Source organism: Pipistrellus hanaki (assembly GCF_964339955.1).
Source record: "Pipistrellus hanaki genome assembly, chromosome: 4".
NCBI lineage: Eukaryota > Metazoa > Chordata > Mammalia > Chiroptera > Vespertilionidae > Pipistrellus > Pipistrellus hanaki.
This window is the reverse complement of record NC_140506.1, coordinates 90,126,124-90,139,268: the sequence shown is the minus strand read 5'-3', so window position 1 is coordinate 90,139,268 and position 13,145 is coordinate 90,126,124. Positions and strand designations below refer to the sequence as shown.

General features: G+C 49.8%; 2 protein-coding genes across 4 annotated transcripts in view; both read left to right on the top strand.

The window, feature by feature from the left end:
• MMP25 (matrix metallopeptidase 25) overlaps positions 1 to 13,145 on the top strand; it is a 46,649-nt gene that overhangs the window by 19,673 nt on the left and 13,831 nt on the right. For 2 of the 3 annotated variants that reach the window (XR_014794878.1, XR_014794879.1), the window contains 4 exons: positions 406 to 432; positions 599 to 658; positions 1,046 to 1,175; positions 1,972 to 2,478. The exons of the other annotated variant lie outside the window; for it this stretch is intronic. The gene's annotated coding sequence lies outside the window, so the exon portion shown is untranslated. Of the gene's footprint in view, positions 1 to 405; positions 433 to 598; positions 659 to 1,045; positions 1,176 to 1,971; positions 2,479 to 13,145 lie in introns of those variants that run through there. 3 annotated transcript variants of the gene reach the window in all.
• Positions 7,223 to 12,246, top strand: IL32 (interleukin 32). Its single transcript, XM_084882533.1, has 7 exons — positions 7,223 to 8,133; positions 9,566 to 9,604; positions 9,747 to 9,800; positions 10,151 to 10,177; positions 10,344 to 10,400; positions 10,790 to 10,919; positions 11,737 to 12,246. Exons 1-7 carry the CDS (start codon positions 8,119 to 8,121, stop codon positions 11,937 to 11,939), a joined length of 525 nt encoding a protein of 174 aa, XP_084738659.1. The 5' UTR covers positions 7,223 to 8,118; the 3' UTR covers positions 11,940 to 12,246.

The following is a 13,145-nucleotide window of genomic DNA, read 5'->3' as shown; positions in this document are numbered from 1 at the left end:
ACACAATCTGTAATAAACTCGGAGAAAAGAACCAGGTGGGTCAGGGTTCCCACTCCTGTGCTCTGCACAAGTTGGGTGGGATGGTATCACAATAATACGATGATGATGATGATGATGATGATGATGACGACGACGACGACAATAATGATGAAGGTGCCACCTCAGGTTGGCTCATTCCTTATGCTGGACAAAATTCACACCTGTGTGGCGGGTGAGTACAAAGGTGGGGGATAGGAAGGCCCAGGGAGCCTGAGAGGTGTCCAAGTCACAGGTATACTGATGACTGAGCAGGGCCCCAGGCACATGGATGACCAGTTATGGGGAGACAGCGAGCTGAGAACAGAGAATAAGACTGAAAGTAAGGGAGACCGGGGGGATTTAAACCAAGTAATTTTTTCCCAACAGGTCCAAGGAGGCCTAAAAAAGCGGGAGGTGAGTTTTGGCCTCACCCTTCCCCCAAAGCTTAGTCCCCAGGATTTTGGCTGGGCCAGGTTATTGAGGTGAGCTTTGGCTCCCGTGGAGGTCACAGTGGGGACTACAGACTATTAGATGGGGATGTCAGGAGCAGGTCTGCAGCCTCCCACCTTCCTCTCTTCAGGACGACTCCTTGGTTGATATTGAAGTTGATACCGTAGTTGCTCACTGTGAGGACAACCAGGTGAGTCTGAGGCACCTGTCGCAGCCCTCTGAGCTTCTCCTTCACCCTAATCTCTTTTGATGTTGGCACTGCCTCGTGCACACACAACCCCTGAGTGGGGTGGGGTGAGTGGAGTGGTGGGGTGGAGGGGTGGCTGGCACCATCTCATAACCTCCCCACCCAGCACACAGTGGCCAAATCCCTGTCCTCATTTCATGCATTAATGGGGCACCCCCTGGGGCCAGTCAGCAACAAGCAAGTATGACCATGGTGGTTTAGCTGCAAAGGGGAATTGCGGCCTGAACCTCGCAAACGGTCCTTGTGGACTGCCAGCAGGAAAGCAGGCAGCTCCATGTGTGAGCCTCTGTCAGGACCCATTCGGATCCTACACATGCCCCATCCCCACAGGAATCTGCTCCCTCTCCTCCGGAACAGCAGCAGGAAGTGCGTAACAGAGTCAGTAGTAAAGTCCCGCCTGGACAGGAACCAGGCCTGGAGCAGAAATCTGAGCCGGAAGGATCGAACAATGAAAGTTCAGGTGATTTTGAGAGGATGTTTATTACCGCTGGGGACGGTGAAACGAGGAGGGCTTAGGACAGAAGCAGCACCAGCAGAGAGCCTCGGCGGGGCTGCTTTGGCTCACTGGAAATTTAGAGAAAAGGGGGGCCTTGGAGACAGGTTTGGGGGGGTCAGTCTAGACGAGCTGCTGCTGCCCATTGCTCCTCTGGTTGCAAGTCTGTCGGGGACCCAGAGTTTAGGCGATGCATGCCTGAAAGGGAAGAAAGGTGTGGGCTTGCTCCTGGCTCCTTTGTCTTGAGGGGTTTAAAGGCTGGAGTTCTTGGGGAAGGATCTCAATAGAATATTCACCAGCTTTATGCTGCTGTGCCAAAATGAGTTGTGTCCCTTTACCTAATCTGGGCTTGGGTGTGGTTGGCACTAACTCCCTGTTTTGGGAGAAGTATGAGCCACTTAGTCTTTTTATTTATTTATTTTTAATCCTCACTGAACATGTATGTTGACTTTAGAGAGAGTAAGGGGTGGAGAGAGAGAGAGCCAGAGAGAGAGAAGGAGAGAAACATCTATGTGAGAAAGAAACATCAGTTGCCTCTTGTATTTGCTTTGAACAGGGATTGAACCTGCAAGCTAGGTATGTGCTCTAACTAGGAATCAAACCCACAACCTGTGTCGGTGTACAGGACGATGCTCTTGTGTCCTGGTTAGGAAAGACAGGATTTTGCAATGTACTAGATGGCTGAAAAGGCTCAGTTCTTTAACCATCTGTCTCAGCTTCCCTATTCCACTTGCCCTGGCTTGCTAACCAGTCTCTCTCACAGAGGTCCAAAAGCCTGGGAAGAGCGATTGTAAACCGGTACAGAGCTTGTTCCAAGATATGCTAAAGCTACTGCAGAAGCTGTTCAAGGACGTGCTGGAATGTGTGCAGCATTTTGCCTCCTTTGTCAAAAAGATGGAGACCATCAGGAGTGACATTGAGAAATTATACTCCAGTGCGGCAAAGTGTTTCCCAAGATTATGCGAGGCCTAAGGAGTCCCATGAGGTCCTGGAGGAGCTCAGCCACACCTCCCAGCCCTTTGATTCCCCCGTTCCCAGAGAGAATATTTGCTTTCCTGCTCACCCCTGACCCATCCTCCACAACCTCCCTCACTTCCACCCTGTTCACAGCCTCTCCACCCAGCTTGCCTGGGTTTCCTTCTCTTGCTATGGCGTTTTAATAGAAGTTGGTTGGCCTGAGGAGGAGATATGAGGGGGGTGAAGGAGGTCAAGGGGGAAAAAGGAAGATCTGTAATACTTTCAACAATAAAGGAGATTTGCTTCAAAAGTTGATTGAACCAAATTTAGGGCCTGTCTGGATGTCTGGCTTGGGGGGTGAGGTGGGCAGCCTGGTCTGTGCACGAATCAGATGGACCTAGGCCTGGATCTTGCCTATGGTGAAAAAGGAGAAGCCACCTGACCTCTCTAATCTGTAAATAGGGCACTGGTCACACTGGCCGCGGACTTATCATGAGCAGCTGGATTTCAGCCTGTGCACGGCTTCCTGCAGGGCCTGGCACACAGTAAGTGCTCAATAGCTGCACCTTCCTGAACACCAGGAGCTTAGGCCTGAGGGGCTTTGGCCCCTTTGCTTTTCCTGACCACCCTCTTTGGGCCTTCATCACTGGGGCTGGGCTGGGCCTCTCAAACTCCTTCACTTTTCTTCCAAGATCAGAGGCCCAGGGACTGGGGCAGTGGGGGCGGTAGGGAGCGGGCAGAGTGCACTTCCACGTGAGCCTAGAAGGAAGGCAGAGTAGGCAGGGGCAGCCATCTGATCTCTGGGCTGGCCACCTCACCTGGGACTGCAAATGCAGAGACTGGGGAGCCTGGAGCAAGGCCTGAGGCCGAGAGGGCCAGCGCAGCTCACCACCTGTGAGGCCAAAGGCCTCCCACCCCCAGCCCTGACTCCCTGCTCCAGGCGGATGCATGAAGACCAGCTTTGCATTCAGGGGTGATTGGCAGCAAATAGCAGCTGCTGAGATAAGATGAAGGTGGGGCTTTGACCTGAAGCAGGAAGAAAAGGGAGGAAGTGGGCCTGATGAAGAGCAAACACTCCAAGGTGGATGTGGGGAGGGGTTGGGAGCCAGGAGACCTGCAGGATGGGGACATTTCTGTGGGTCAGTATCCTGCACCCTCTTCTGCCAGCTTCAGACCCTTTGGAAGGTAGGAAGGAAATCTTGGTTCCTAGAAGGAGCTCCCCACCAGGGCCAGCTGTCAGTCCCGCAAGAGGAGCAATGGCTGGACCCGGACCCTTTCAGTAGCTTCCCGCTGGTCCTGATAATCCTGAGGGACCCTGCCCCAGGAGGGGAGGGCACTAGTGGCAAGGATCTTCCTTACCTTTGGCCTGGCCCCTACCTTCCTAAGGAAGGAGGCAGCCCCAGCTGAGGGTTCCTTTGAGCAGAGCCCCACTGGTGCTCATGTCCTATCCTCCTTCACTTCCAGGGACCCCTCTGGCATGCCTTCACACTAGAAGGCCCGTCTCTGGCCTGAATCCCCAGCTCCAAGGGCTGCCCACTGCAGGTCCTGACCAGCCTTCATTACCCTTGGCCATATCCTCACTTCATGTCTCAGGCGCCTTTTTTTTTTTTTCCTTTTTTTTTATGTTTTTTTTTTCTTCTTCTTTCTTTCTTTCTTTCTTTCTTTTTTTTTCAATATGTTTTCATTGACTTCAGAGAGGAAGGGAGAGAGAGAAAGAGGTAGAAACATCCATGATGAGAGAGAATTATTGATCGGCTGCTTCCTGCACACCCCCTCCAGGGGATCCAGCCCACAGCTCAGGCATATGCCCTGACCAGGAATCAAACCTTGACCTCCTGCTTCATAGGTCGATGCTCAACCACTGAGCCATGCCACGCCATGCCAGCTGGGCTCTTTTAGAGATTTATGGATTATTTTAGAGAGAAGAAGGGTGAGATAGAAACATCGGTGAGAAGGAAACATTGATCACCAGCCTCTTGCATACCTCCTATTGGGAATGGAGCCTGCAACCTGGGCATGTGCCTTAACTGGAAATTGAACAGGCAACCTCTTGGTTCATGAGTCAACTTCTGAGCCACACCGACCGGGCATCAGTCACCATTCTTGTTCTTTCAAACCCTGTCCCTGAATTTCCCAAGTGACCTTGAATCAAACCTCCACTGACCTCTCCTCATGCCCTCCCACTTATTTCTTTCAACAGAAAAAACTGTCGCCCTGTGCTAAAGCCACCAGGAGCTTTGTGGCCCACCGATCCCTTGAGGTCATCTAGCTCATCTCCCAGTCTTGCCTCTTTTAAGCTATTTCAGTCCAGTAGCCAAGCTCTAGATGATTTCATTGTTAAAAAAATGAAATAATCCCGGCCTGAAAATCTCCTGTGCACCCAATGTGAATGAAGCCCAACCCTGGCCTGTAAGGCTCTGCCTGCATCTTAGGTCCCTGCAGAGCCCCCTCCTGGACAACATTCTTTTTTCTTTTTCTTTTCTTTTTTTCTTTTTTTCTAAAATATATCTTATTAATTTTTTACAGAGAGGAAGAGAGAAGGATAGAGAGTTAGAAACATCAATGAGAGAGAATCATCGATCAGCTGCCTCTTGCACACCCCCTACTGGGGATGTGCCCGCAACCAAAGTACATGCCCTTGACCGGAATCGAACCCGGGACCTTTCAGTCTGCAGGCCGACGCTCTATCCACTGAGCCAAACCAGTTTCGGTGACAACATTCTTTAGCTGCCTGCCAAGCCGCTCCCATCTCAGGGCCTGTGCCCATGCTGTTCCCTCTGTCTGGGAGGCTCTTTCCGCTCTCCTGAGGCTGCCCCCCTCCCTCTATTGTAGTCCTTGTTCCCCTCAATAGCCCACACAGTCCCTGGCACAGTGGGTGCTCAATCAATAATAAGCTTTCAATGCTGTGGGTTCTCCCAGCTCCTCTCAGTCTCTTAGTTGACCAACCCTCCCTCTTTGAAATTCCCCCCATCCGCCGGGGTTTTCCATGAGTTGAATTTGCTGTGTGACATCTGGTGGCTCTCTAGACCCCAATCTTCCCACCCAACCTCCAAAGTGCTGACCTTTGCTAGACTCAGCCTTCCCACCTCCCTTAGTCCCTTGAGCCCTGGTGAATAAGTTCTCTAACTTTCTACAAAAAGCAGTTAAAGAGCAGCTATGTGTCAAGTGGGGTGGAGGGGCCACAGAAACTCAGACACAGCATTTTTGTGGGTGAAAAGCCACAAACAACAACAGGAAGGTCTATGTGCTCTGGAGCTGGGGTGCGCTGCTGTATTTTTCCCCCTGCAATTTGTGTATTTTAATGTGTATTTTTTTAAATATATTTTTTATTGATTTTATTTATTTTTTATTTTTTAATATATTTTATTGATTTTGTACAGAGAGGAAGGGAGAGAGAGAGAGAGTCAGAAACATCGATGAGAGAACGTCATCGATCAGCTGCCTCCTGCACACCCCCCACTGGGGATATGCCCACAACCAAGGTACATGCCCTTGACCAGAATCAAACCTGGGACCTTTCAGTCCCCAAGCTGACGCTCTATCCATTGAGCCAAACCAATTTCGGCGTAATGTTTTTTAATATGGATTTTAGAGAGAGAAAGGGAGAGGGAGAGATTGAAACATCAATCAGCTGCCTCCTACAGCCCCCTACTGAGGATTAAGCCTGCAACCTAGGGAATTGAACTGGTGGCCTCCTGGTGCATGGACCAACACTCAACCATTGACCCACACCAACCATTGGCCGGGCTTTTCCTGAAATTTATTAGAAATCACATGATTTAGCCTGGCCGGCATAGCTCAGTGGTTGAGCATTGACCTATGAACCAGGAGGTCACTGTTCGGTTCCTGGTCAGGGCACATGCCCAAGATGTGGGCTTGATCCGCAGTAGGGGACGTGAAGGAGGCAGTCAATCAGTGATTCTCTCTCATCATTGATGTTTCTATCTCTTTCTCCCTTGCTCATTCTCTCTGAAATCAATAAAAAGTATATGTGGTTTTTTTTTTTTTTAAGGTAAGACATTTCCAAATAAAACATTTTAAAATTATATTGACTACTGCTGTTATGTGAAAATAGAACTCTATCCCAGGAAGACATGAAATGTAATATCAAAACTGAGAAGAGAGGAAATGAAAGAAAAAAACAAACTGAGAAGAGCAAATTGGTTTCAGTTTGAGCAACAAAGGGTTTGACGGCCGGGCTAAATCATGTGATTTCTAATAAATTACAGGAAAGCCTGGCCACTGGTTGGTGTGGGTCAATGGTTGAGTGTTGGTCCATGCACCAGGAGGCCACCAGTTCAATTCCCTAGGTTGCAGGCTGAGTCCTCAGTAGGGGGCTGTAGGAGGCAGCTGATTGATGTTTCAACCTCTCTCTCCCTCTCCCTTTCTCTCTCTGAAATCCATATTAAACCCTTCGCTGTGGAGAGAAGGGTCACCAGGCTCCATTTGGTCTCATCGAGGAAATCCCTGCGCTGTTTCTTGCCACAGTGCTGGAGGGGAAGGCCAGAGGAAGATTTGCATTTGATATCCCTAATCTAATCCAGAGCTTCCACGTGGAAGATAGGATGTGATGCCCGCAAAAGCCATCGTCTTTACCCTGTTGCTTTAGTCTCAAGTCAGCATCTGAGGCAAATATAAAGACATTTTAATTTTTTGGGTTGATTTGTTTTTTGCAATTATTTGTTTCTTTCAATCCCTGTTATCAATTGAGAGCTGACTTCATTTTGCCTTCCTCTCTGGCATTATCATCAAGTTAGTGAATTTAATTCCTTTTTCATCCTCAGTTCTTTCTGCACAGTGCCTTTCGTCTTTTTTCTTTAGACCAGGCATTTTCCATCTTCTTTATCCAAAGTCCTTTGGCACAGGATTACATTTTTTTTGCCCATCTGACCCAAAATAGGTATAATTTTGATCCATTCACATTGGATGGCTTATTGTGTTGGATGCTGTCATTTTTTTTTTATTTTTATTTTTGACAATCTAAGGGAAAAGAGGTCAGTGCCCATGACTAAATAGTCAGGTATTGCATGTTTTAAAAATTCTTGCAGCACACCGGTTAAAAATCGCTGGCCTAGACACTTCTGGTCACAAGTAGAAATTTATCCAATTGTCTCTCTTTTGATCAAAGACAATTTCCTCCAGTTTTTTGTTTTATTCCTGATTCAGAGATAACTACCAGCATAGTAATAGATAGTAAGTTCTAATAGCTAGTTAATTTTAACACTCATTAAGTACAAGTGTCAGCTTTAGTAAAAACAACAACAACACAAACAACACACACATAGAAAACTGTCCAGCCCTAGCCAGTTTGGCTCAGTGGATAGAGCATCGGCCTGCAGACTGAGGAGTCCCAGGTTTGATTCCCGTCAAGGGCACATGCCCAAGTTGCCCACTTGATCCCCAAGATGGGGCGTGCAGTAAGCAGCCGATCAATGATTCTCTCATTGATGTTTCTAACGCTATATCCCTCTCTCTTCCTCTCTGTAAAAAAATCAATAAAATATATATATTAAAAAAAGAAAAAGAGGCCCATTCCTGGTCTCAGAGATTCCCTGATTCAGAGAGTGGAGGAGCCACCAGCAGAATTTAGGGATGTGCCCTCCCCTCCCAGAGCCCTTCGACCAATGACCCTTCCTGTCTTTCCTCATTCTCTATTTTTGTCACATCCCCAACCCCACCCCCACTATCAGCCATACTTTACTCTCTAGGGCAGGTCACCCTCCCCCCTTTCCACCACCAGGGCCTCCTCTGCTGCTCTGAAATCAGCTGACCTTCTGGTGTAAAAACCTCAGCTAGCTCTGTGCTGGGATGATGTGGCAGAAGGTGATTGGCTCAGTGGGGCCCTAAAAGGAGCTGCAGCCAAAGGGATTCTGTCGAAGAGGCTGCTCCTCTGAAACACTTCTCACCCCTGTTCCTTGCCATCAGGCCACAGCTTTCTGAACCCTGAGCAGCCATGTGCTACTCCAAGGTGAGTGAGAGCAAATGATTCGGGGACAGTAGGCCCTGGGGTCCCATTTCCCACTGGTGTTTGTTCCCCTCTCCCACCAGTGCAGCCTCATCCTAGCTGATCTCTACATGCACCCGGCTCTGTTCCATCCCCCTGGGCCATGAGAGACCCTGGAAGCAGGGTGTCATGAGGATGTGACCTGTCTGGTCATGGGTCATGGTGATGGCCCTGGGGCTGGTTGGGTGGATGCTATCCTGGCACCAAACTAAAATTCTGAATAATTCTTGTCAAAGGCCCCACAGTTTCATTTTGTGCTCAGCCTTTCACTTCATGTAGCAGGTTCTGGTTGTGGGGCCAAAATTCATGTCTGGGAGAGAAATCATGGGGGCAACTCTGTGTGTATGAGAAGAGGGGTGTGTGTGTGTGTGTGTGTGTGACTGAGAAACAATGAGTCTTATGGAACAAAGTGTTACTTTAACAATTAGACCTGTCATATTTGGGGGAAGAGCTGGAGAATGGAGGGTCTATGGGTGAGAAGAGACACCGATCCCAGTAGACCCTTTATATCCTAATACCCTGAAGGTGGGAGGTGGGCAGTGCTTTCCTGGGAGCTTAACAATCCTCTCAGGCATTGGCCTCAGTGTCTTTTCTTCCGTTTTGTGGTGCCTTCAAATCTCCCCACACCATACCATTGCCCTCAGCCCCACCTCGCACCTTAACCATCAGGTTGAGCTGATGCTCCTGGATGCTTTGGGTTGTGACCAAGGAATCGTGGAATCATCAGTGAGGAACAAAGTGATCCAGGGCTCCTTGGCCAGATTGGGGCCATACGGTGGAGACTCACGAGGAAGTCTATGGGGCCCTCCCTGCCTCGTTGCTTGAGCCAAGGGTTTCGGGGTGAAAAGGGCCTGGGGCCGAAACCGGTTTGGCTCAGTGGATAGAATGTCAGCCTGCGGACTATAAGGTCCCGGGTTCGATTTCGGTCAAGGGCATGTACCCATGTACCTTGGTTGTGGGCACATCCCCAGTAGGGGGTGTGCAAGAGGCAGCTGATCGATGATTCTCTCTCATCGATGTTTCTAACTTTCTATCCCTCTCTTTTCCTCTCTGTAAAAAATCAATAAAATATATATTCTTTAAAAAAGATAGAAAAAGAGCCTGGGGTGCTGTGGGCCTGCAAGGTCAACAGTCAGGAAGAGCAGCTGGATGTAAGCACCTCTGTGTCTGTCCCCTCCTAAGAGCGCAATGGTCTCTGCCAATTTCTCCCTCAGCTAACTCTTACCGGTACCATAGAGGGTTGGGTATCTGGGAACCAGGTTGCCCTGCACACTCCAGAACAATGTTCATACTTGTACGCTTGAGTGTCCTGGTGAGTGTGAGTGTGTGAGCATGTGTACAACAGGTCTGGAGGTTGGCAAGTCATATAAGATCAATGTCACTATTATCTCCACAGATATCCTTCAAATATCAAGAGAAAATGAAGACTGAAATGGTAAGAAGCTCTCCCCCATGTATACATAGGGTGTGGGGGGGGCCTGGGTTTTACTGTGGGAGGGTAAGAATGTCTGGCCTTCCTGGGGTCCAGGAAGGAGAAGGATCAGATCTCTTTGTCCCAACTCTATCTGTTTTTCCAGTACAGGGCTGTAGACATGTTCTGTGATGACTTAATACCTGGAGAAGAGCACCAGGTGGGTCAGGGTTTCCAGTGCTGTGCTCTGCACAAGTTGGGTGGGATGGTATCACGATAATGATGATGATGATGATGATGATGACAATAATGATGAAGGTGCCACCTCAGGTTGGCTCATTCCTTATGTTGGACAAAATTCACACCTGTGTGGTGGGTGAGTACACAGGTGGGGAATAGGAAGGCCCAGGGAGCCTGAGAGGTGTCCAAGTCACAGGTATACTGATGACAGAACAGGGCCCCAGGCACATGGCTGACCAGTTATGGGCAGACGGTGAGCTGAGAACAGAGGATAAGACTGAAAGTGAGGGAGGCTGCAGGAATTTAAATAAAGTAATTTTTTCCCAACAGGTCCAAGTAGGCATAAAAAAGCTGGAGGTGAGTTTTGGCCTCGCCCTTCCCCCAAAGCTTAGTCCCCAGGAGTTTGGCTGGGCCAGGTTATTGGGGTGAGCTTTGGCTGCCATGGAGATCACAGTAGGAACTATAGACCTCTGGGTGGGGATATAAGGAGCAGGTCTGTATCCTCCCACCTTCCTCTCTTCAGGACCGCTTCAACGACGCCTTGGTTGATACCGTAGTTGCTCACTGTGAGGACAACCAGGTGAGTCTGAGGCACCTGTCGCAGCCCTCTGTGCTTCCCCTTCACCCCAATCTCTTTTGATGTTGGCGCTGCCATGTGCACACACAACCCCTGAGTGGGGTGGGGTGAGTGGAGTGGTGGGGTGGAGGGGTAGCTGGCACCAGCTCCTGACCTCCCCACCCAGCACACAGTGGCCAAATCCCTGTCCTCATTTCATGCATTAATGGGGCACCCCCTGGGGCCAGTCAGCCCACAAGCAGGTATGACCATCGTGGTTTAGCTGCAAAGGGGAATTGCGGCCTGAACCTCCGCAAACGGTCCTTGTGGACTGCGGGCAGGAAAGCAGGCAGCTCCATGTGTGAGCCTCTGCCAGGACCCATTCGGATCCTACACGTGCCCCATCCCCACAGGAATGTGCTCCCTTACTTCCGGAACAGCAGCAAGAACTGCGTAACAGAGTCCGTAGTGAAGTCCTCCCTGGACAGGAACCAGTCCCAGAGCAGGACTCTGAGCCTAAAGGATCGCACAATGGAAGTCCAGGTGATTTTGAGAGGATGTTTATTAACGCTGGGGACGGTGAAACGAGGAGGGCTTAGGACAGAAGCAGCACCAGCAGAGAGCCTCGGCGGGGCTGCTTTGGCTCACTGGAAATTTAGAGAAAAGGGGGCCCTTGGAGACAGGTTTGGGGGGTCAGTCCAGACGAGCTGCTGCTGCCCATTGCTCCTCTGGTTGCAAGTCTCCCGGGGACCCAGAGTTTAGGCGATGCATGCCTGAAAGGGAAGAAAGGTGTGGCTTGCTCCTGGCTCCCTTGTCTTGAGGGGTTTAAAGGCTGGAGTTCTTGGGGAAGGATCTCAATAGAATATTCACCAGCTTTATGCTGCTCTGCCAAAATGAGATGTGTTCCTTTACCTAATCTGGGTTTGGGTGTGGTTGGCACTAACTGGATTCTGCTATCTATCTCCCTGTTTTGGGAGAAGTATGAGCCACTTAGTCTTTTTATTTATTTATTTTTAATCCTCACCTGAAGATGTTTATTGACTTTAGAGAGAGTAAGGGGTGGAGAGTGAGAGCCAGAGAGAGAGAGAGAGAAGGAGAGAAACATCTATGTGAGAAAGAAACATCAGTTGCCTCTTGTATTTGCTTTGAACAGGGATTGAACCTGCAAGCTAGGTATGTGCTCTAACTAGGAATCAAACCCACAACCTGTGTCGGTGTACAGGACGATGCTCTTGTGTCCTGGTTAGGAAAGACAGGATTTTGCAATGTACTAGATGGCTGTAAAGGCTCAGTCCTTTAACCATCTGTCTCAGCTTCCCTATTCCACTTGCCCTGGCTTGCTAACTAGTCTCTCTCACAGGGGCCCAGAAGCCCGAGGAGAGCTTTGAGGAACGGGTACTGAGGTTGTTCCGAGAGATGCTAAGTCGACAGAAGAAGAAGTGGAAGGAGGTGCTGGCCTTGATTTTTGACTCCTTTGTCGAAGTGGCGAAGACCATCTGGAGTGTGATTGAGAGTTTCTTCTCTAGTGCAGCACAGTGTTTCTCATGTTTATGCGAGGCCTAAGGAGTCCCATGAGGTCCTGGAGGAGCTCAGCCACACCTCCCAGCCCTTTGATTCCTTGCTTCCCAGAGAGAATATTTGCTTTCCTGCTCACCCTTGACCCATCCTCCACAACTTCCCTCACTTCCACCCTGTTCACAGCCTCTCTTCCCAGCTTGTCTGGATTTCCTTCTCTTGCTATGGCGTTTTAATAAAAGTTGGATGGCCTTGGGAGGGGGCACGAGTGGGGTGGAGGAGGTCAATGGGGAAAAAGGGAGATCTGTAATACTTTCAACAATAAAGGTGATTTGCTTCAAAAGTTGATTGAACCAAACTGAGTGCTTGACTGGATGGGGGTTGGGAGGTGGAGTGCAGGTGCTCAGTGCACCAATCAGATGGACCTGGGTCTGGATCTTGGTTCTGCTGAAAAAGGAGAACTTGGGTTAGCTTAGATTGTATCTAATGTCCATCGTGGATGGAGCCAGTGACCTCCCTCTAATTAAGCTGTTACATCCTTGGTTTATGACCCTTATAGATTGGGAGTATCTAGATAAATAATTCTTGCAGGACCAGATAAATAAGGGAGGGCAAGTGATTTCCTGAATGTGCATTAGGGACAGTGATTAACTAGGTACAGAGTCCACCTGCCCTCTCTAATCTGTAAATAGGCCACTGGTCACACTGACCGCAGACTTATCATGAGCAGTTGGATTTCAGCCTGTGCATGGCTTCTTGCAGGGCCTGGCACACAGTACGTGCTCAATAGCTGCACCTTTCTGAACACCAAGAACTCAGGACTGGGGGCTTTGGCCCCTTTGCTTTTCCTGACCACCCTCTTTGGGCCTTCATCACTGGGGCTGGGCTGGGCCTCTCAAACTCCTTCACGTTTCTTCCAAGATCAGAGGCCCAGGGACTAGGGCAGTGGTGGCGGTAGGGAGCGGGCAGTGTGCACTTCCACGTGAGCCTAGGAGGAAAGCAGAGTAGGCAGGGGCAGCCATCTGATCTCTGGGCTGGCCACCTCACCTGGGACTGCAAATGCAGAGACTGGGGAGCCTGGAGCAAGGCCTGAGGCCGAGAGGGCCAGCGCAGCTCACCACCTGTGAGGCCAAAGGCCTCCCACCCCCACCCTGACTCCCTGCTCCAGGCGGATGTATGAAGACCAGCTTTGCATTCAGGGGTGATTGGCAGCAAATAGCAGCTGCTGAGATGAGATGAAGGTGGGGCTTTGAC